Below are 22,991 nucleotides of genomic sequence, written 5' to 3' on the forward strand. Positions count from 1 at the left end.
GGTGGGACAATGAGTTATAGACAATGACCAAGTGAAACTTGAAGAGCTCACTACATGGGAAAAAGCACCAGGCTACAAGGAAATTTGTGAAAGGAAGGGGCTTAGAAGGAACTCAGGATGTAACAGGTAAAGTTTAGGTAAATGTTGCTCAACCTGTTGACTGGCCACCAAGCCCAGAATCAATCAGCTGCTTATTCAAAACCTGCATCCCTGTTTCATCTGAGATAACTGTCTATCTTTGGTCTGAATGACACTGTAAACCTAGGAAAATATTGAAACAAGTATTAGTATAGCCACAAGAAGGTGCATGAATATTAGCACAAAGACAATAACAAAATAAATTTAATCCCGTGGTATCAAATTTTGGAACCAGTTTAAGAAAAAGTGTAATAATCATTGTGATGATTTGTGTGTTTTGCCTGCTTTTAAATATCTTAAAGCATTTAAGAAAATCTGCTGTATTAGATTAAATGTTTGCAGGTTTACCAAAAACTTGACTTGTTAAATTTACAAATTTTGATACAATAGTTGTGCAAATAGAGTTTAATTATTTAAAGGAATATTTTTTTTAATACAGTGTAAGAAGTCTTTTGAATACAGAAGACCCTAGCCATGGGAAAGGGTTCTGATGGTTTACAAACAAAGGGAAACCTGATAAGTCTTTTCTGAATTTCTCACTGGTGCAGGCAGCAGTTTCCATCTGGCCAGGAGGTGGGATGTCAGACTTCAAATAAGGAGCCCATTGACGGCACCTTGGCTGAGCATTCAGCCTGTGTGCATCTTAGACTATAAATTGTGCTTGGCAGGGCGAACTGGGATTTCTGGGCTGGGGATTCCTTCCAGCCATCGGGTTGGTTACCATTCACTTCTGTTCTGAAGGCAAAGTGACACTAGAAGTGGAAGTGGCTCAGAATTTCAAGAAGGAACAAACAGTGATGCCATCTTCTATCCCACACAAGAAGGCTGGCAAACACTCACTTAACACACTGCCTACTGGACATGAACTACCCAGTAGCCTCCTCCAGGCAGATGCTCAAATACTCGCTCCCCTGTAGACCCAAGATACTTCTTCCAAAGCGCAGAACAAAGCTACCAGATCAGGAGCCTGGATCCTAGCTTCCAAGGCACCCCAGAAAAGGAACAGATGCCAAGTTACATGGGACACAGTCCCTGGAAGGGTAACCCTTTCTTTCAATTAAAATCCCCTCCCATTGTCTGGGTTTCCGAGTAGGGGATCCTGTATGCGTTATCCGCGCTGCCCCTGCTTCCGTGCCTTCTGACTGCTCTTTCCACCACTGAGGAGGGCTCTGCCAGCCGTATGTTCCTCCCCACCGGGGAAACTGTGCCTGCGGGCTTTGCCACGTGCTCCTGTTGCCAAGCTGGAGCGGGTCTGGGCTCTTCCACTTTCGCTTTCCTTGGACTCTGGAGAAAAAAACTGTTTTAGTTCCCCCACTCCCTGCTTGCAGGCTTTGAGGCTGAAGCCATGGCCACGTATGGTTTACTCTGATGAGCTGCTCTGGGAACGTGTTTGTTTATGCCTGTAGTAAACGAAAATAGCTGCCGAGTTAGAGACAGTCGCGCCCATCTCTACCTCTCCAAAGATTCTCTTCCCAAATAGGAACCAAGTTGCCGGTTCCATTTTGCCTGAAGGTGGAATGAGAAGCGAACAGCTTTGAGAAAATATTTCTTTCTTGCACAGGAGAAGCCTTTTTAGAACCACTGACTCTTCGGTCTTTTCCCTCTGTAGGTCCCTATTTACTAAGTTGCTTAGTATCTGGTTTAAAAAGTGCTTCAGAGGGAATTCACATCACCTGGGATGTTTGGCTGGAAACTGGTAACAACCAAATGGAAACTGGGAGCCACCCCAGGGGCTTGGTAGCATGGAACTACCTACATGGTTGGCTTCCCCCCAGCACCCACCCACTCTCACTTCCCATTTTAAAATCTACATCTCAGTGTTGACATCTAGTATTTAAAAAAAAAAAAAAAAAAATCAATTTCCTGTCTTTGGGTTTGAGCAAAATATTCCCACCCTGCTCAAGGCAGCTGTTTAATTCTGTATGCCCAAGGTTATCCCTCTGGAATTGCATCTTCATCTCTCTATTTGTCTGCTTTTCTTTAAATTGTATGGTATTTAAAGCCTGTTAGTCTGGGAAAAGAAACTGAGAGAGAAAGTGCTTTCTGGGTGCACTATTTGAAAGTATTGCTAAATGACTGTGTGGCCTGTGAGTTTCTTTCTTACTTTTTTTTTTTTTTGGTATTTGTTTTGTGTTCCATTAACTACAGAAGTATTAGGTTCCGAGGAAAGTAGATTTTCCCCTCCTTTTGTTCCAGGGCAACTTTAAAAGTTTTTTTCTATGAGCATTTTATCAACATGACTTGTTCAGCGGCTAGGCCATTTGCAGCGTAGCCTCTATATTGGCAGAATTGTTGCTGGCATTGTTTTGCATTCTTAAAAGGCTGATTAATTGTCCTGGTTTGAGTGCCTTGATGGATTATTCGGGTGCACTTGACCTGATTTAGACTTTGTAATTAAGGAACTTTAGGAGGTCAAAGAGTCTGCCCTACAGCCAATTTCAGCAACTCATGAAGCCTATTTGGACAGATGTGGAGAAGGCCCATTGCCTTCTCCTTGTCATGGGAGAGGAGAGCAGGTGCATGATAGGAATTTCATGGATTAAAATGCGGAGGTTGATGTCACAACCTGTGGATCGGCCCTTAAGTGACAGCCACTGAGGTCTCTATGCAAGGCCCTTGTCAGAAAATACGACCTGGATCTCTGCTCTCTAACCCTTATTAAACACCCTATAACAACAATGACAACAACAACAATAATAATACTTATCGAGGATTGCCTGAAGGACATGAGCCTGACCATTCCAATAAACATCTAACTTTCCCCTGCTTAAGCCAGACCTGCCAGTGCTGCATTCTAGACAATTCTCTTGTTGTTCTTTGCAGAATTGATCCTGAGGTGCATTTTGGTGATGAGTCCTCTACCCACCCCGAGAGGCATGTGAGAAGCTGCAGGTGCGAGTCACTGTAGCTTATGCTATAGACATGCTGTCAAAGACGACATTTACTCTTGCCATCAGGATATGGGAGAAATTCCTTTCATAGCTCCTCCATGTATCAGGAAAAGCCATGTATCTCCTTAAAAACTGGTGTGGTTTTATTTAACAAACCATGGCATTTCTTGTTTGAGTTTGGCCTCAAGGAAGCTCATAGCAACTGTAAAATACCTCACAAAATCATCAGTGACAAAGATTTATTGAGCACTAAGCATGTGGCAAGTACTTTTCATGCAGTCCTTTCACTTATTTCTCACACAACCCTGTGAGGTAGGTCAAATTACTATCCTGCAGCCCGCTGTGAAAGGCGAAAAATAAAGCATCCAAAGACATCTGTGTCCTAATCCCCAGAAGCTAAGAATGTTACTGTGGTGATCAATTTCATATGTCAACCTGGCTGGGTTATGGGGTCTGGTTGTTGGTCAAGCAAGCACTGGCTTGATTGTTACTGTGAAAGTATTTTGTAGCTGGATCTAAATCATTAGCCAGTAGATTGAATCTATGGTTGATTGCATCTACAATCAACAAAGGAGACTGCCTTCAGCAATGAGAGGAATCTCCTCCTCTAATCAGTCGAAGGCCTTAAAGGGCGAACTGATGATTTCAGCAGTCAGAAGGAAGAATTTCTATCTTTGCTCCAGACAGCCAGCTTCTTCTGGGGAATTCACTGTCACCTTCATTGAGTTTCCAGCTTGCAGCCTATTCTACAGAATTCAGACTTGCCAATGCCTGCAGTCACATAGCCAATTCCTATAATAAATCTCTTAGTATTTACATATGCCTATATATATCCTGTCGGTGCTGTTTCTTTGGAGAACCCTGACTAATACAGTTACCTTATATGGCAAAAGCGAATTTGCAGATGTGATTAAATTGAGAATCTTGGGATAGAGAGATTATCCTGGAGGATTTGGTGAGCATTAGCGGTCATCACAATTCCTTATAAGAAGAAGGCAGGGGAAATTTGACACAGAAGAAAAAGGCAGTGGGATAACTGAAACAAGATACTATGTGGCTTGCTTTGAAGATAGAGGAAGGGCCAGTAGCCAAGAAGTGCAACTCTAGAATCTGGAAAAGACAAGAAGCCTCTGGAGGGAACACGGCCCTGCTACCATTTTGACCCAGAAAACCGATTTCAGACTCTTGACCTCCAGAACTGTGAGAGAATAAGTGTGTGCTGTTTTAAGCCACCAAACTTGTGGTAATTTGTTGTAGCAACAACAGGAAACTAATGCCTACTTACAGACAAGGACACAAAGCCTAGAAAGTGTTGCATGAGGGTTTGAATGAGGTTTGCTTTCTCCAACTCTCAGCTGCTCTTATCCCTCATGCTACCTCATTTTTAGTATTCATTTCTGTGCCCTGACCTCTCCTGGCTTTGTTATTCCCCTTCTCTTATTTCCCTACCCCTGCTTCTCCCACTACTCATTCCATCTTCTATCATATGTATTTTGGTAAACTACCTCATAGCTTCATGTCAGAGAGGCAGCATAAAAATAAATACATAGGTGGACATTTGGTGCATCATGGGGTGGAGTTCCTTGGATTTTCCAGCCCTAGAAATTGCTCTGTGATTTAATAAGGGACAGCTTTGTCCCTGTTTCAGTTTGCTAAAGCTACCAGAAATGGGTTGGCTTTTAACAGTGAGGATTTATTAAGTTATAGGTTACAATTCTAAGGCCATGAAAATGTCCAAATTAAGGCATCAACGAGAGGATACCTTCTCTGAAGAAAGGCTGCTGGCATTCCGGGTTTCTCTGTCAGATAATAAGCCACATGACTGGCACCTGCTGGTCCTTTACTCCTGAGTTTTGTTGCTTTCAGCTTCTGATTTCAGTGGCTTTCTCTCTGAGGCTCTGCTGGTTCTCTCTTAGCATCTCCAGGGTGTTTCTCTCTCTAAACTCTCTCCAAATGTCTCTGCCTTTTATCCTCGCATAAAAGACTCCAGTAAAGGATTAAGACCCACCTTGAATTGGGTGGCTCACATCTCAAATGAAGCAATGTAATCAAAAGGCCCCACCCACAACAGGTCTGCACCCACAAGAATGCATTAAAAGAACATGGTCTTTTCTGGGGTACATAACAGCTCCAAACCAGCACAGTCCCCCCCTTTTGCTTTAGGAAATATTGCTCTCTTTCTTACAGCAGCAGTGACTGTTGGGTACAGCAGGGCTTCTGGTTTTTTCAGAAAACATTGCCCACTTCCTGGTCAGTATTCAGAGCCCAGTAACTGCTTATCAGTTTCTTTCTTTCTCCTATGGAGTTTTGGATTATTCAGAACAGTTTTTAGCCTAAGATCTCCCCCTGGAATGGTTGAATAGTATCCCCATAAAATTCATGCCCACCGAATCCTCAGAATATGACCTTACTTGGAAATAAGGTCTTTACAGATGAAATTAGTTAAGATGAGGTCATATTGGATCAATACGACTGGTGTCCTGATAAGAAGAGGGGAATTTGGATGCAGAGACAGACACATGGACACAGAGAGGAGAATGCCATGTGAAGATGGAGACACACAGAGAGAAGATGGCCAGGCCATGTAAAGATGGTGGTAGAGGTTGGGGTGGTGCTGGCCCAAACCTAGGGCCACCTGAGGCTGCCAGAAGCTGGAAGAGACCAGGAGGGACCCTCCCCTGGAGGCTTTGGGGGGTCCGTGGTCCTCTGACACCTTGTTTTTGATTTCTAGCCTCCAGAACCATGAGAGAATAAATCCCAATTGTTTGAACCATCTAGTTTGTGGTAATTTGTTACAGTAGCCCTAGGAAATAAATTCACACCCCCCAACACCAAAATCTCACAACCAAAAGAGGAGAGAAAAACCAGGCACTAAACCCAGAAAACAATGGACCCATCTATTGCCAGAGAGTCCTCACACATCAAAGTGCATGGTGGGATTCTAGCAGCCCCTGATTTGGGCATTACAGATGTCCAAGCACCTGGACTGGGCAAAATATCACAGTGTGCACCTTGGCACTTTATTATCAGAGTGAAGGCCTTTGTGGGTTGCCTCCCTGTAGATCTGGCAGCAAAAGGGGGACCATCTCAGCCTGGGGAGGGGTCTGTGGCTTCTCAGCCCCCAATACCTCAGCAGTTCTAAAGAGATGGGTCAGGCCTATCCCTGGAGAAGCCCTCGGGACACTGGTGTCCTTTCTGCTGACCCCAAAGACTCCCACTGATGTTAAGGCTGTTGGAAAGATGCTAACTTAGGGTCTCATCCTTTCTGTCCTGGATTCCGGCTCTTTCTGGCTACAGATCCTGCCTCCAATCCCAAACTGCTTCCAATCCAATATCAAAGCTTCTGTTCACTATCTGAGGGATCGTTCCAAAATTCATTCTTGTCATTGCCAAAGGATGCAGCCCAATCCCTTCTGGTGTCCTGGGCCTTGCCACGCTCCTGCTTCAGCTCTGCTACCACCTCCCATTACATTGCACCCTGCCCCCCACATTCCCAGCTGTCCCTAGATTTGCCACACTGCCTCCCCTCATCTCCCTTGCCTGTGGCCAGAACTCTGGAGAGCAGGGAGATGGAAAGCATGGGCTCTGGAGTCAGATCGGCCTAGCCTCAGTTCATTTTAATTCCACGAATAATATTCAGCACCTTCTTGGAGCCACTGGAGATGTATTTCTGCCATTATTAGCTCTGTGACCTTGAAAAAGTGACCGATGGTCTCTAAACCTCACTTACACAGTCTGTAAAAGGAGGAGATGTCATATAAGGCACAAACAAACCCTCCGTAAATATGAGAGGCTGCAATTCCTACTTTTGTCATCCTTCAACCTGAAGATGAGCTTGATGGTGCCTTCCCCAATAGATTTAGACCATCACCCCCAAACTCCCTCTCTCCTGCTCAGACATTAATTACACTTGCCTCCATTCGGCCCTTCAGACAAAGCATTTACCCTGTGGTTTAATTGTCTGAACCTCCCAGTGCCCACCAGTGGTGGGAGCTGTGTCCCCCGGGTTCCCTTATGCTGCATGGGTGAGGGGGGTATATTCTGTTTGTCTCCAATCCCACAACCCCACTTGGCTGCAGGCTGGGGAGTCTGGGAGACAGACCAGCTGGGCAACCTTTCCCGTGAGGATGAATTGGAGAAACAAATCCCGACCAGTTCATTCATCCTAAGTCTTGTTTCTCATCACGTGCCTAAAATGAATGGGATGTCAGGGGCCCCCGGTTCTCATCCCCCTCCTGGGGAAGAGCGAGAGGGTGAGACTAGCACCCCTAACAACCAGCCATTTGTTTGTGTTTATTTATTTCCTTGCTTATTGTGAGCTTCAGTGCTGCTTTCTTTTAAAGAAGTTAAGGAAACCAGACAGATGGATGGCCCTGCAGGCCATACTGACCGTCTGGACCTGTCCGAGGTGACCCTTCAATGGCAGCTGTGGGGATCTGTTCAAGTGGCCCATCTCCCTAGCTCCCCAGCTGATGGCGGGGCCAACCTGGGAGCTTAAATGGCCCTGCACCCTTTCCACCCCTTCAGTCCTGTTGACCTCTAAAGTGTCAGGTTTCACAGGTTCACACCTTTTCACCAGCCAGACCCTCTAAACTTCATTCAGAATATGATCCTTGAGGCCTGGTAAGTTTCTCCCCTCTCAGCCTTGCCCAAGTGTTGGCCAAGACATAACTGCAGCAGTTAACTGCATTGTAGTTCCTGGGCTGCGATTCTTTTGTGGACATGTCATTTTGCCCCATTGGGGTAACAACCACAACACATTCATTTTTGTTCTCTCTAGCACTGGGACGGATGACTGCACAATGCATGTTTGTGAGCCAATTGATGCTGATTCAATGAACGTGACTGCTACAATTAAAGATTTAGAGGTATCTTAGAAGGGGCAAGCATCTTCTCTTTGGCCATAAGCAATCTTGTCACTCAACTTGCAAATGAAATAAACTGGGAAAGTAGCTCAGGTATTATTATTATTATTATTTTAAATTTTTCAGCCCTTTGGAGTCATCATTTCCTTATTTTGACCTGGTGAGGTTTCAAGGCTTCGGGGAGGCTCACTGGTCATTTTATTCCTTTTTGGGGTCTGTGGTATTAGTGAATTGCTGCGTTTAGACTCTTGATTTTTTTTTCTTGTTCTCTCTGCCTGTCACTTCAGGGTCTCTCCCACTCCCACCCCTTTTCTCCCAGGGGCTCCCAAGGGCCCCTGCTGTGGTTGGAGAACTTGTCAGGCTGTCTCATGCCTCTCCCCTTCCCCCACCCCAGCTGAATGCTTTAGCACCCCACCTCTGTGGGCCTTAATTCCCCAGAATCCCTCATGGACATTTTAGAGCACTTACCGCAGCTCTGGTAGAGCACCTCCAAGCCCCCTTCCCTGCAGGCTGTGTGCGTGGGCCAGGCCGTGCCGCCGCAGGGCGAGAGCAGGGCCCAGGCCAGCCAGGCGGCCGCGAAGCCCTTCATGGCGCAGGGCAGTGTGGGGCTGACCAAGGAGGGCAGGCCCAGGAAAAGGGTTTTTTTCTTCCCCTCCTTGCTCTGCAGAGGTGACGGGCTCAGTTTCACTTCTCAGATTTGATGCTCCTGGGAACCACTGTGAGAAGCAAAAAGCAGTTAGCCCTGGCATTTGAATACTGTTCCAAGAGGGGCTTTAGAGCTTGAATCTGCAGGTGGGGCCCCTCTGGGGCCTGGGGTAGATTGGTTTCTGATTCTCTGCTTTTACAGCCAGAAGGCCAGCAGGGAGGCATGACCTTATGCCTCGGCCCCCCAAACATCCCTCCTTTGTGCACCCCTCCCTCCCCTCCTCCCAGGTGGAGCAGAAAACTCAGAGAGTAAACCCTAGCTGGCGGGCACTTCCCATCCACCTGCATCTTTGTAACCTCCTGAAAGGTTTTTGATCCCCCTGCATAATGATATTTTGGATCTGGGATTGGTTTTAGCCCCATTGTCATTTTCCTCTCCTCTGGCTCCAGCTCCACTCTGAGTTAGGGTGTCCATGGCAGATTGTCCAGCTGTGAGGACAGAGCTTGTTTTGGATGAGGTTGGAAGGGGCTGCAAAGGGCAGGAGGGGAGGTGTCCCTTTAAGACTGGCCGTTTAATTATTTTGGTCATTGGTGGAATTATTAATGTCACTTTGGGCTTTCTTTCTAAGGCCGGATGCTGGCCTACTTCTCGGTGTGGCTCCATGGTCCTGCTTTATGACAGGGACAGCAGGGTTTCCCAATCCTGATTCCTGGCCCCACCCTCCCCCCAACTTCACGGAGTCAGGGCGAAGGCCAGTGGAATTTAGGAGCAACAGAGAACACAGCTCCCCCAGGGTAGAAGCACTTCTCTGAGCATACCAGGAAGGTGACTATTCCCTCCAATGCCTAAATTAGAATTAAAGTCCCTTCAAAACTTGTTTTTGCAATAGGTGGAATTTAATTACCAGTGAAGACACACAAATACATTGAATTGTTTGATGGATAATTTGGATTTCTTTCCCATCCAGAGATCAGGGGAGTAGCCATCTGGGGTAGGGACAGGAAGGTCACCAGGGCTGACCTGATTTTTTTAGATCCCCATCTGCAAATAAGTTCAGTAATGTTGGCTTTCAACAGCAGTTCTCAAAGTGTGGGCCCCAGCCTTGCAGCCTCAGCAGGGTCTGAGCTTAGGAAGGCAAATTCTTAGGCGGGTTTCCAGACCCACTAAATCAGAAACTCTGCGGGAGGGAACCCCAGCCTTCTGGGCTTTAACCAGCCCTGCAGGTGAGTCTGCAAAGTATGAGAACCACTGGCAAAAGCCGAGCTCCAAAGGCGAGGTGGGGGAGTTGATCTGAGGGGAGACACAGTAACCCCACTGGTCTCTGGGAGCAGGAGAGCAGCCCTGCTGTGAACAAAATTTCAGGCGTTAGAGCCAGAGCTTATGGCTGGAGCTGAGGGCCGTGGCGGAAATGCTGTTAACCACTGTTGGGTTCAGGAGTGGAACACAGAGACTTTCCTTGGGGACATTGAGTGCTCTAGGACTTGTTGAGAGAGCTCTGAATCTGGGAGTGCAGGAGAGCAATGGAGCTAAGTCCTTCCACCTGTGCAGAGCCCACTATGACCCGTGGGAAGACCCAGCAATGCAGTGCAGGAGCTGACATCCCAGCAGAGCTGCAAGTAGCTGCCAGCACGCAGGTCACGGTATGGGAGGAGAGGGCCACCGAGTTTTGGGACTCAGAGGATCTGGGGGATGAAAACAATCCTGAGGCTGAGATTGCCTTGGGTTTTGGAAACATTCACTATGGGCCCCTGAGAAACTCTGGGTAGTGGTTGGAGTATGGTTCTGAGATGTGAAGACATAGTAGCTTCCCTGGGGGTGGGTGGGTACTGGGGTTTAATAAGGTGCCAAATGCTGACCCCATCCCGAGTTCTGATACAGAAGGTCTGGGATGGAGCCTGAGAATTTGCATTTCTAACAGGCTTCATAGTGATGCTAATGCCTTGTCTGGGGACCACACTTTGAGAACCTCTGCTCTAGGTTATAGTATTTGGTCTGTTGCAGAGTGTATTTTTTTTTTTTTTCAATTGCTCTTATTTAAAAAAAAAAATACTATTTTGCTATATGACAGACAACAACACCTTTTAGAACACATAGCACACCCATGTAGGTAAAAGGTGTAAGTTACTTTCTCTAAGGAGTTCTGCTCACATGTTCTTCCTACTGAATACCAGGATTTGGCTGAGATCATTAGTTACGGCTCACCTAGTTCAGAAATCAATGCATAAGGATGTCTTAAGGAGCTCTTTAACTAGAAGACAACGAAAGCATGGAAACAACAAAAGCATTCTTTAAGAATGTCCTGTTCCCTTACTATAGAATAAAATTAGAACAAGTTTATGATCTAGTTATTTAAATTATTTTATATACATGTAAATGGTAAGCAATGCAGCATAAGGCTCTGATATTTATTTCTAGTCCTGATGGTCTTTGCAACGTGACTGAGGATGCTGTGCTGTTCTGATCTGGTCCAGTTATCTCTATTATTATTATTATTATTAACAATTTTCTTCCTTTATGTGTTACTCTGGTATTATCACAGAAGTTTGCTTTGGAATATTGCCTTCCTTTTCTTGCAGGGAAAACATTTTATTGTCCGTATGCCTGCCACTGAAACAGTTACTAAAAGAAAACACCTTTGGAGGAAACTAAGATAGCAGCTAGGAGAGACAGGGCAAAAAACACCTCCATGAATATACTAGATAAAAGCCAGAAAGTGACCCAGAACACCAGTTCCAGTGATGCACCAGCTGGACGAGGTCTGCTGAATCCACAGGGACTGTGCACTTGGTGAAACCGTGAGTCTGCATTCTGAAACGAGTGAGTGAGCCTGCTGAAAATCCAGCAGCCATGCTGAGGTGTGGAGAAACCATGGGTTGGCATTCTTTTTTAAAAAACCCAAAAGCAGCTGCAGATACAGCAGCGAAGCGTGGCAGGAATGGGCTGTGTGAACACCTCAGTATCTGGCATGGAAGCTAGCCTTTCATGCACCCACTGCTAACTGTCTCGGCGCGAGGAAGGCAGAGGTGAGCCAAAAGAGGAAAATAACCACACCCCTTGTAGCCATCTTCCTGGTGGGATGGGAATGCTCCTGCCCGGCGCAGGCACCACAGCCCAGAGCTATGCCAAAAAACCCGGTGTGACAGGAAGAGTTTCCAGCAACACGTGCACACGCCACAATATTGGGCATGGACAAATAGCCTTTCGTGCACCCACAGCTAATTGTCCCAGAGCCGGGAAGGCAGAGCTGTGTGAAAAGGGGGAAATTAACTCACCCCATTCAGCCATTCTTACAGCAGGCTGGGAATGCACCTACATGGCCCGGCAGCCCAGAACTTCCCTTAAGGGACGGTGCCCACTTGTGATGTAACACAACCTTCCCTCAGCAGAGGCCCTAGAAGGGCATGGCTGGGAAGAGGGACCCACTTGGAAATACCAGCAACCATAGGCCAATACTAAGAACTTGTGGGTCAGCATCAGAGACAATCTGTGGCAAGACTGAAATGAAGGTTTAGACTCTTGCAACAGCCTTAAATCTCCAGGAACACCTGGGAGGTTTGATTATTAAAGCTACCCTCCCTCCCTAACTGCTCAGACACACGCCCCACATTCAGGGCGGAGAGCACCAACTGCACATGTAAACTTGGTCCACCAATTGGACCCCTCAAGAATCAGACCCCCACACACCACAAAGACAAAGTTGGAGAGAACTGACTTGAGGGGAATAGGTGACTCACAGATGCCATCTGCTGGTTAGTTAGAGAAACTGTATGCCACCAAGCTGTAGATCTGACAAATTAGAGATTCATCTTTGAATATTCCTACATATCCTAAAAGAACCCTATCAAGTAAAGCAAATGCCAAAAGGCCAAAAACAACAGAAAATTTTAAAGCATATGAAAAAACCAGATGATATGGAAAACCCAAACCCAAACACCCAAATCAAAAGATCAGAGGGGACACAGTACTTGGAGCAATTAATCAAAGAACTAAAGACAAACAATGAGAGCATGGCACAGGATATAAAGGACATGAAGAAGAGCATGCACAGGATGTAAAGGACATGAAGAAGACCCTAGAAGAGAAAACAGAAGAAATTGCAAGAGTAAATTAAAAAAGATGACCTTATGGAAATAAAAGACACTGTTGACCAAATTAAAAAGAGTCTGGATACTCATAATACAAGAGTAGAGGAAGCTGAACAATGAATCAGTGACCTTGAGGACCACAGAATGGAAAATGAAAGAACAAAAGAAAGAATGGGGAAAAAAAATAAAAAAAAAAAAAAAACGGACCTCAGGGATATGATAGATAAAATAAAATGTCCAAATATTAGACTCATTGGTGTCTCAGAAAGAGAAGAGAAGGGTAAAGGTCTAGAAAGAGTATTCAAAGAAATTGTTGGGGAAAACTTCCCCAACTTTCTACACAATATAAATACACAAAGCATAAATTTTCAGTGAACTCCAAATAGAGTAAATCCAAATAAACCCACTCCAAGACATATTCTGATCAGACTCTCAAATACTGAAGAGAAGGAGCAAGTTAGGACTGCAGCAAGAGAAAAGCAATTCACCACATACAAAGGAAACAACAGAAGACCAAGTAGTGACTACTCAGCAGCCACCATGGAGGCGAGAAGGCAGTGGCATGACATATTTAAAATTCTGAGAGAGAAAAATTTCCAACCAAGAATACTTTATCCAGCAAAGCTCTCCTTCAAATTTGAGGGAGAGCTTAAATTTTTCACAAACAAACAAATGCTTGGACATTTTGGTAATAAAAGACCTGCCCTACTTCAGATACTATAGGGAGCCCTACCAACAGAGAAACAAAGAAAGGAGAGAGAGAGATGGAGAAAGGCTCAGTATTAAAAAGATTCAATATTGGTTCATTAAAGGACAATAAGAGAGAGAAAGAAAAAATATATTTGACAAACATAAACCAAAGGATAGGATGGCTGATTCAAGAAATGCTTTCACAGTAATAACGTTGAATGTAAATGGATTAAACTCCCCAATTAAAAGATATAGATGGGCAGAATGGATCAAAAAATATGAACCATCAATATGTTGCATGCAAGAGACCCATAGACACGGGGACACAAAGAAATTGAAAGTGGAAGGATAGTAAAAATATTTCATGCAATATACAGCCAAAAGAAAGCAGGAGTAGCAATATTAATCTCAGATAAAATAGACTTTACATGCAAGAATGTTATGAGAGACAAATAAGGCCACTAAATACTAATAAAAGGGGCAATTCAACAAGAAGAAACAACAATCATAAAAGTTTATGCACCCAATCATGGTGCCACAAAATACATGAGAGAAACACTGGCAAAACTAAAGGAAGCGATGGATGTTTCCACAAAAAGAGACTTCAACACATCACTCTCTCCTATAGATAGATCAGCCAGACAGAAGACCAATAAGGAAATTGAAAACCTAAACAATCTGATAAATGAATTTAATTTAACAGACATATATAGAACATTACATCCCAAATCACCAGGATACACATTCTTCTCTAGTGCTCCAGAACTCTCTCCAGAATTGACCATATGCTGGAACATAAAACAAGCCTCAATAAATTAAAATAATTGAAATTATTCAAACCACATTCTCTGACCAAAATGGAATACAATTAGAAGTCAATAACCATCAGAGACTTAGAAAATTTACAAACACCTGGAGGTTAAAAATGAGGGGGAGATGAAAACATTCCCGGATAATCAAAAGCTGAGGGACTTCAACACCAGTAGATCAGTCCTATAAGAAATGCTAAAGGAAATTGTGCAGGCTGAAAGGAAGGGACACTAAACAATTGACTGAAACCACATGAAGAAATAAAGATTTCCAGTAAAGATCACATGGTAAATATAAATACCAATACTACTGTATTTTTGATTTGTAACTCCACTATTTACTTCCTACAGGATCTAAAATACATAAAGTGTAAAGATACATCAGTGGTTTTGGACTCAATGTAAAATATGTAATTTTTGACAAGAACTACAGAAGTGGGGAAATGGAGGAGTATAGGAACATAGTTTATGTGTCCTATTGAAGTTAAGTTGGTATCAAAGAAAACAAGATTGTTATAGACTTAAGATATTAAATTTAAGCCCCATGGTAAACACAAAGAAAGTATCAGAGAATACGACCATAGAGATGAAAAGTAGAGTATGGGTTATGAGAAGTGGGGGAAGGGGCAATGGGGAGTTAAGAAATGAGTGTAGGGTTTCTGTTTGGGATGAAGAGAAATTTCTAGTAATGGATGGTGGGAAGGTGATGGCATTTTAACATTGTGAATGTAATTAATTCCACTAAATGAAATGCTTGGGAGGGATTGGAATGGGAAGATTCATGCTGTATATATGTTTCCACAACTGAAAAAACAGTCTAAATAGATAAGGACAATTAAATGCCATAGAGGATCCGGGATGAGATCTAAGAATAGAGGAGAAAAGGCTCAAAAGGACACAATTGGGACACAAGAAAAAAATGAAATATAGAATGTAAGCTTTATATCAATGTTAAATTTCTTGAACTTCTTAACTACACTAAATGTGAATACATAAATGAATACTCTTGTTCATAGGAAATGTATATGTGAATTATATTATTTGTTCAAGGATGTGTGCAGCTTGCTCTCATATGTTCAGAAGACAGAGCAATAGATGATGGATGATAGACAGGGAGGGAGGGAAAGAAAGAAATGGTAAAGTGACAAAATATTAAAGTTGGTAGATAGGGGTATCGGTGGAGGAGGGTTGGGGTATGCTGGAGTTCTGTGTGTGGGGTTTGTATTATTTTTGCAACTGTCCTGAAAGTTTGAATTTATTTCAAAATAAAAAGTAAAAAAAAAAAAAAAAAAAAGAAAGAAAAGAAAACACCTTTGTTTAAGAAGAGAACTTAGAAATTCAAGGTGAAAGGTTAAGCTTAAGAACTCAAGGAAGGGTTAAGCTGCTCCTGGGGGTAATAAGAACCAGGCTTTCCTCCAGAGAGTGAGAGCAAGAGAAGAGAAAGGTGTGGAGAGAAAGAAGGACAGAGAGAGAGAGCTGGTAGAAGGAGGAATGAAGCAGCCTATCTGAAGTGGGGGACATGTCCTTTAGGAACAGATTCTGAATGTTTGCTGTGCTTCATGCAATGGGGCATCCCTGACTATCCTGTGATCCACAGACATTCAGTAGAGACTTATGCAGCCAGGAATGCTTGGTGTTAACATGTGTGCACACTGTGTGTGTGTGTACATGAGCATATATTGACTGGACATGTGCCATGTCATGCAACAGGGGCAAGAGTGAAGTTCAATCTTGGGGCAGACTCTACACTACCCAAGGGCATGGAAGGGGGTTGGAGCCATTTTATCCACATTTCACCTGCCAGCAGACGGCAAATAGCCCCACAGTTACACCTGTGCTATTCTTTAACACTGAACACTGATGATATATGTGTCTTTATCATTATTTGTATTCAACTGTGGCTGCATTCCTCTAATGTCCTTCAGTCATTTATTATAGTGAGCAAAACACTGCCACTTGTGTCTGTGTTTCTGCCACACCACAGCGGAAAGAGACAGCTTTTATCTCCTCTTGCTTTTGTCTTCCAGATGGGGTGCCACCTGGAAATAGCTCCCCTATTGTGTAGAAGTCCGGAAGCCATGCTACTTCCCGTGTAACACCATTTGACCTCCCCTGGCTGATTGTTGAGGTTTTACTCTTTGACCTTTCTCGTACCTGCTGTTGTGTGGGCTACCAGGATATCTTGTAGAGCTGGTGCCAGCCAGCCTCCTGAGCTTTGTAGGAGAGTCTTTCTCACAATCTCCCAGGCTTCTGAAAAACTCACCCCAAGGAAAGTATGAGATGTTCATAAAACCCTTTGGGTTCTTGAAATCATAGATTATGTGCATGCTATTTAAAAGAAAAGTATAGAAATCAGCTTCCTGCAGTTTTTGCTGGAAATGGGAAAAAAATCATCTAATTTGTCTACTTGCTTCAGATTTATCCATTCATTTTTTCAACAAATATTTATTAAGTACCTCCAACTTGCTGGAAACAGTTCTAAGCCCTGGGAATATACAAAAACAAAGTCTTACTCTCATAAAGCTTACTTTCTCATTGGAGGAGAGAGAGAATTCTGTTGACTATAATTGTTTAATAAAAGAAAAAAGACTTTCCTTATGAATAATTGCTTGGATTTCCATTACAAAATTGGACTGGACTTTCTGAAATATTTTCAGCTGACTCTTGGGTAAAGACACTAAGTGTTTTCCTTTTTCTTTCTTTTTTTAAAAAATTTGCTCCAGCCTGGTAAGCTCATCAGGACTTTCAAATAATTGCTTCAATTGACAAACTGCAGCAGACCTATCTGTTATCCTCATCATCCCATTTATTATCATTACCAATGTTTATTTATTCTGGAGACACAATATGCAAATTACTTGGTATCTAAATAGATCCATAACTTCTATGATAAACCACAAACAGAAATAATTTTTGCTTGTTTGAGGACCACATACGCTGGGTCAGGGTGGGCTCTATAGATCATTCTGATCAATTTCCCAATGATGAAAAGGGCAACAAATTGCAGTATCTGATGAAGGTAGAAGAAATTGCTCTGGGATTTGGAGAGGGCAAGTACACTGTATAAAAATTTCCTGCAACATGGGAAAAATTAGCAACCTTTAAATAACTTGCCTTCTCAAATTGAGATTGCTTTCACAATTTCATCCTGATCAGATTGCAGGGACTTTAATAAGCCAAAGGAAAAATATTAGGGAAGAAACCAGAAGTGTGGTAAACAGTGGAGGGAGTTAATTTACAGGCTATGCAGAGGTGATTCTTATTTGATGTTATATCTTGAACCCTGGGTTCAGGCTTCAAAATGCCTCCCCATATCAAGTTGGTTCCCAAACCTCCAGCTAGTCATTATGAGATTTGTACTTGTCACATGTAGGGCAAATTATTTGAAAGTACATTTTGCTAGACTGGCATGTGGGAGTTGGAATAAAATAACATACCCATTCTTTAGATCAGGTCCCTAGTGACTTTCTTGGCTTCTCTCCATAGGCAGTGTCTCCTGGATCTACCCAGAATTCTTCTGAAGAGTTATGATGGAGAGCTTTCTAGTATCCAACATAGCAAATTCACCCAGCAGTAATTTTGGCACAGAAATAATTATCTTTGAGGTAGATTGTTTTCCTTTCTCTTATGGAATAAATAAGAATAGCCAAAATGTACTGAGTCCCTATTACGTGCCAGACGCTATGCATTCACTCATTTAATTCTCATTTTTTGGCACTGATTCATAATCCCCCGTATGGAACTCTGAAATCCCTAAAGCTTTGAAAAAGGAAAGATTCTGGTTTTTGTAACTTGTTTGGTAGAAAAACCTGATCTAAACTAAGGAGACTACTTATAGCCTTAATTTAGTCCACCTAGGTGAATATTAATTGCTTCAATGCAGAAATATTAATGCAATTGACTAATGGGTAATGGGTGCTGCACAAAACCTCACTGGGGGTATTATGAAATATAAACTCTATTACTTTTTTAAAATCAAGAAATTCTGAATTCTCCAGCACATCTGTAGTCAAGGATTTCAGATAAGGGATTCTGTGCCTGTTCTATGATGATACTTACTCTTCAGATGAGGAAACTGAGGCCAGTTAGTAATTTGTTAAAGATTACACACGTGGTAGTATCAAGTTGAAAGCTAGACCGACTCTAGAACTTAAGCTTTTGACTCTTGCGATGCTGATAGGAGCCTCTTGACAACTGTGCTTCTAGGCTTGCTTATCATCCCCTCTAGTGACATCAAAGCAAATAATCCCCACTAGGAAACTGATAATGTGACACCCTGTTGCTGTGCCAAACTGTTGGTGAGAGGAGACACCAAAGTGATGTAAGCCCACTCCAGTACGGGTGTCAGGGTCACCAACAGAATCACAGCTCACACAGGCTCTGGATGGAGCAACGTTTACTCACACAGAGAAAAAACAGAGCAAGGTCAGCTTCACTAGCAGGTGTCTCTCTTGGTTTCCTGGCTGCGATTACAAATATCACAAAATGGGTTGGCTTAAATAATGGGAATTTACTGGCTCATGATTTTGAGGCTAGGAGAAGTCCTAAACTGAGGTGTCATCAAGGTGATGCTTTCTCCCCCAAGACTGTGGTGTCCTGGAGCTGGCTGCCAGTGATCCTTGGCTTTTCTGTCACATGGCAATGCATGTGGCTACATCCTCTCCTTTCTCTCCCAGGTTCCGTTCACTTCCAGCTTTTGGCTCCTCCCCTTTGCTTTCTCTCTCTCTGTCTGAATTGCATTCTGCTTATAAAGCTCTGCAGTAATCTGGTTTAAAGCCTAGTCTGATTCAATTGGCCACACCATAAGTAAACATAACATCTCCAGAAGGTTTTATTGACAATGGGTTGACAACTCCCATAGCCACGGAGTCTTGATCCACCGGCCAGCATAGAGAAAAGATCTACGCATGCCTTGTGCTTGTATTGTAGAGGAAGAATGCCAAGAAAAGACATAACAGTGGGGGCAAGCCAGGTGCCATAAAATGGGCATACTTTAGTCAGTGTTTCAGTTTGCTAAAGCTGCCAGAATGCAATATATCAGAAATGTGTTGGTTTTTTACAAATGGGATTATTAGCTTACAAATTTACAGTTCTAAGGCTGTGAAAATGCTCAAATTAAGGCATCAACAGAATGATACCGTCTCTGAAGACAGGCTGCTGGCATCTGGGACACCTCTGTCACATGGGAAGGCACATGGCCAGTGTCTGCTGTTTCCAGCTTCTGGCCTCACTGACTTGCTCTCTCAGCTTCTGTGAGTGTGTCCTTGTGTCTCAGCTTTTCTGGGGGCTTCTCTGAGCTCTCTGGGCTTTTTCTGTGTGTCCTTTGTCTTCTTATAAAGGACTCCAGTAAGGGGATTAAGATTCACCTTGAATGAGTTGGGTCACATCTCAATTGAAACAACCTAATCAAAAGGTCCCACCTACAATAGGTATGCACCCACAGGAATGGATTCAAAGAACATGGCCTTTCCTGGGGTACATAGCAGCTTCCAGCTACCATAATAAGTCTATTTCCAGTGAATGTTTGCACATGCCTAGGACAAAAGGGAAGGAATGTGCCGGGAGACCACTGTCTTCTAGAGGATGTGCTTTACCACAAGGCATTCCTGAGAAGAGAGTCTTCTCACTTCCATCCTAGATACCAGGATAACATGGCCCATCCCAAGCCCAGGGCTCATGTGTGGGTTACAGGGACAGGCATCAGGCTGTGTTTGGACCATCCCCTATTGCAAATGGGACTTGGCCTCAGAAGCTTCCAAGAGCAGACTCACTGTCAGAGAAGAATTGCAACAATGGAGGGCAAATTGCAGGAAAGCCAAGGGAATGGACTTTGCATTTGGATAGGCCTGGCTTAAAATCTTGCCTCTCCTATGTGATATTGGCAAACACGCAACCTCTCTGAATGTAAGTTTCCTTATCCATAAAAAGAGCAATAATCCCCAATAAATGGTAGCATTTTATGAACATTTTTATTTTTAGAGGAAACCAGATACCAGGAGGCACCCTTGGGTGTCTTGGTGGGCAACAGCAGAGTGTCACACTCCGGAGCGTCTCAGTAATCTAGTTTGCAAACTCAGTTTTTCAGCCACAGCCAAGCTCTAGACCCCAGAGTCACTAAACAGGTGGACCTCTGTGGGACAGAACTATCTTCTCATTTGAAATTGAAACGACAATCGATAACAGGGCCTTGCAAGTTCAGAAGAGAGCAGTTGTGGTGGAGGGAGGCTGGTCAGATGAGCCCTGAAGTTGTCTAATGAACAGCACCCTTTTTTCCTGCCTCCGCTGCACACAACTGAAGCAAAGGGTCAGAAGATGTCACAGCAAGCCTCTTAATACGCAGAATTGAACTCTGCTTTTCCTTTGAAGCTGGAAGTTTCAATTGTAAGGTTATTGATGAATAAAGCACGAACTTTTCTGGCAAAAACGATGTCTTTCTTGGTCTTGGACTCTGCTCACCTGGAATTCAGTTGTGTTAAAAAGCCCATGGCCCTGAGTTGTTACTTCTTGCTGAAGAAGCTGATCTTGTCTCCTTTGTTCCAGCTTTTGAACTGCAAGATTGGAGACGCCTCATTAGGGAGTTGAAGATGAGGTCACGTAAAAATGTTCTGTCCGTCACAAAGTGCTTTCCACCTTATTGAGCGAGGATATCTTCATTCCATCCATGTGTGTTCATCCTACTGCCATCATCCTAGACAGGGACCCTCAAAGGCCACCCCCTCCCAAACCCAGGCTCCAGCTCACACTCAGAGCTATCCCTGTGAAGTGTAAATCTCTCAAGGGACACTCCGGCCCAAGCCCTTCAGCATTGTCCCCAGGCTGCTTCCTTCAGAGCTCAGCTCAATGACGACTTTCTCCAGAAAGCTGCTTTGCCAAGCCTGGGACAACTCCTGTAGCTCCATGGCCTCCTCAGAGTCGATCATTCAGTTAAGGTCTGTCTCCCTCATACTACACCAGGGAACCTTTTCTCCTTCCCTCCTCCCTATCTCCCTCCCTTCCCTTTCTCCCTATTCCTTCCTCCCTCCATCCCTCCCTCTCTCCCTCTCTCCTGTCCTTCTTTCCCTCCCTCCCTCCTCTTCCTTCCCTCCCTCTTCCTTCCCTCCCTCCCTTTTCCTTCCCTCCTTCCTCCTCCCTTTCTCTTTCCTTCTTTCTTTCCTTTCTTCCTCCCTCCGTCTCTATCCCTCCCTCCCTCCCTTCTACTCCTTTCTCCCTATTCCTTCCCTCCTCTTTTCTTCTTCATCCCTCCCTCCCTCTTTCTTTTTCTCCCACTCCCCACTACTGTATGCCTAATATGCATAATAGACACGTAATAGGTGCTCATTAAACATTTTAGAGTGAATGGATGAGATACAGAGAATGGGTATGGCCAGGAGGCTCTTCTTTTCAGCCTCTGCAACTTGACTTCTGGATTTAGTGGGACATCATAAGCTAGGCAAGCAGTTCTACCTGTACAGATGACCCCCTTCCAGAAGAACATCTCAGTTTCTTCTCTCTCTCCCTTTTGGCCTCTCATTCTTTAAGTAATACATTCTAATTGAAGGAGATACAGAGGCCAATGCCTCTCTGAGGGGAGGTGAGGCAGGGAAGCCAAAGAGACAGAAAAATAACCACCATAATCTCGATGCCCAGAGATAATCACTGTTAACGTTTTGTGAAGTATACATGTATGTTGAAATGGTGTACACACACACATACACACACAGAGATTGAGAGAGAGAGAGAGAGAGAGGATCATACACTCCATTGGCCAGTTAGAATTCTTTCACAACATGACTTTTATTGACTGTTGTATTCAGAACCTCGGGGTCCTGTCTGCGTTTCCAGCAGAAGTCGTGCCCTGTCCTGATGGAGGAGGGTTGCTAAGCTGGGAGGTTCGGTGACTCAGTGCTTAGTTCAGTCCCCATCGCCATCTGTCTCCCCACCTCCTTGAATAAAATAATTTAAAGAGAAAAAAAATCATGGACCATGATTTATAATGAGTTTATACCTTGGAGATTGTTGTTCATAGCAAAATCATAGGAGATAATGCTACAGCGAATTTCCTTATTGTTTTATCTTTGTGTGCAACCATGCTTCTTTCCTCAGGGCAAATTCCTAAAACTGAAAATCTCGGTGAAAAGAAGGACCAGATTTTTAAGGCTGTTGATGCCTGCCACCAAATTGTTTCCCAGAAACACTGAGCAATTTAATAGTTCCATCAGCAGCTAGGCTTTATCATTTAAAAATATTTTTGTCAATTTAATAGACTTTAGTTCCTCCTCGCACTTATTTGTATTTCATCACTAATGAGGTTGAATGTTTTTTCACATCATCATTGCTGATCATTTGTATTCCTTCCTTTGTAAATGCCTGTGCCTGGCTTTGCCTATTTTACCACTATGTCATCAAATGTGAAAAAAGGAAATGAATTGTAAGAGACTCTTGAAATTAGACTTTCATGGAAATTTGACTCCACAAACATTTATTATTACCTCCATTTCACCCAGTGCTTTTTATCCTTGTGTTCCGGTTTGCTAATGCTGTCGTTTGACAAAACACCAGAAATGGATTGGCTTTTATAAAAGAGGTTTATTTGGTTACAGAGTTACAGTCTTAAGGCCATAAAATGTCCAAATGAAGACATCAACACAAGTGTACCTTCACTGAAGGAAGGCCAGTGGCATCCAGAAAATCTCTGTTAACTGGGAAGGCACGTGGCTGGCGTCTGCTGATCCCAGGTTGTGTTCCAGCTCCTCTCTCAGCTCCTGTGCATTCTCTAAAGTGTCTCTCTTGGCTGCAGCACCTCCTTCTGTCTGTGAACACTTTTATAGGACTCCAGTGATTCAATTAAGACCCACCCTGAATGGGTGGGGTAACACCTCCATGGAAAT

The 22,991-nt window shown here is 43.7% G+C and overlaps 1 protein-coding gene across 2 annotated transcripts in view; it reads right to left on the minus strand.

The window, feature by feature from the left end:
* The window catches only part of LY86 (lymphocyte antigen 86), an 80,522-nt gene extending 71,986 nt beyond the window's left edge, over positions 1-8,536 (minus strand). Inside the window, exon 1 of one of the 2 annotated variants that reach the window (XR_005217973.1) lies at positions 8,363-8,536. Coding sequence is in view for 1 of the 2 variants with exons in the window: in XM_037843819.1 (XP_037699747.1) it covers positions 8,363-8,483 (121 nt within the window). In the remaining variant the exon portion in view is untranslated. The remainder of the gene's footprint in view (positions 1-8,362) is intronic. The other variant, XM_037843819.1, reaches the window with a different exon arrangement.
* Between the last annotated feature and the right edge of the window lie 14,455 nt (positions 8,537-22,991).

The sequence above is a fragment of the Choloepus didactylus genome, chromosome 7, assembly GCF_015220235.1.
Source record: "Choloepus didactylus isolate mChoDid1 chromosome 7, mChoDid1.pri, whole genome shotgun sequence".
In the NCBI taxonomy this organism is placed as follows: domain Eukaryota; kingdom Metazoa; phylum Chordata; class Mammalia; order Pilosa; family Megalonychidae; genus Choloepus; species Choloepus didactylus.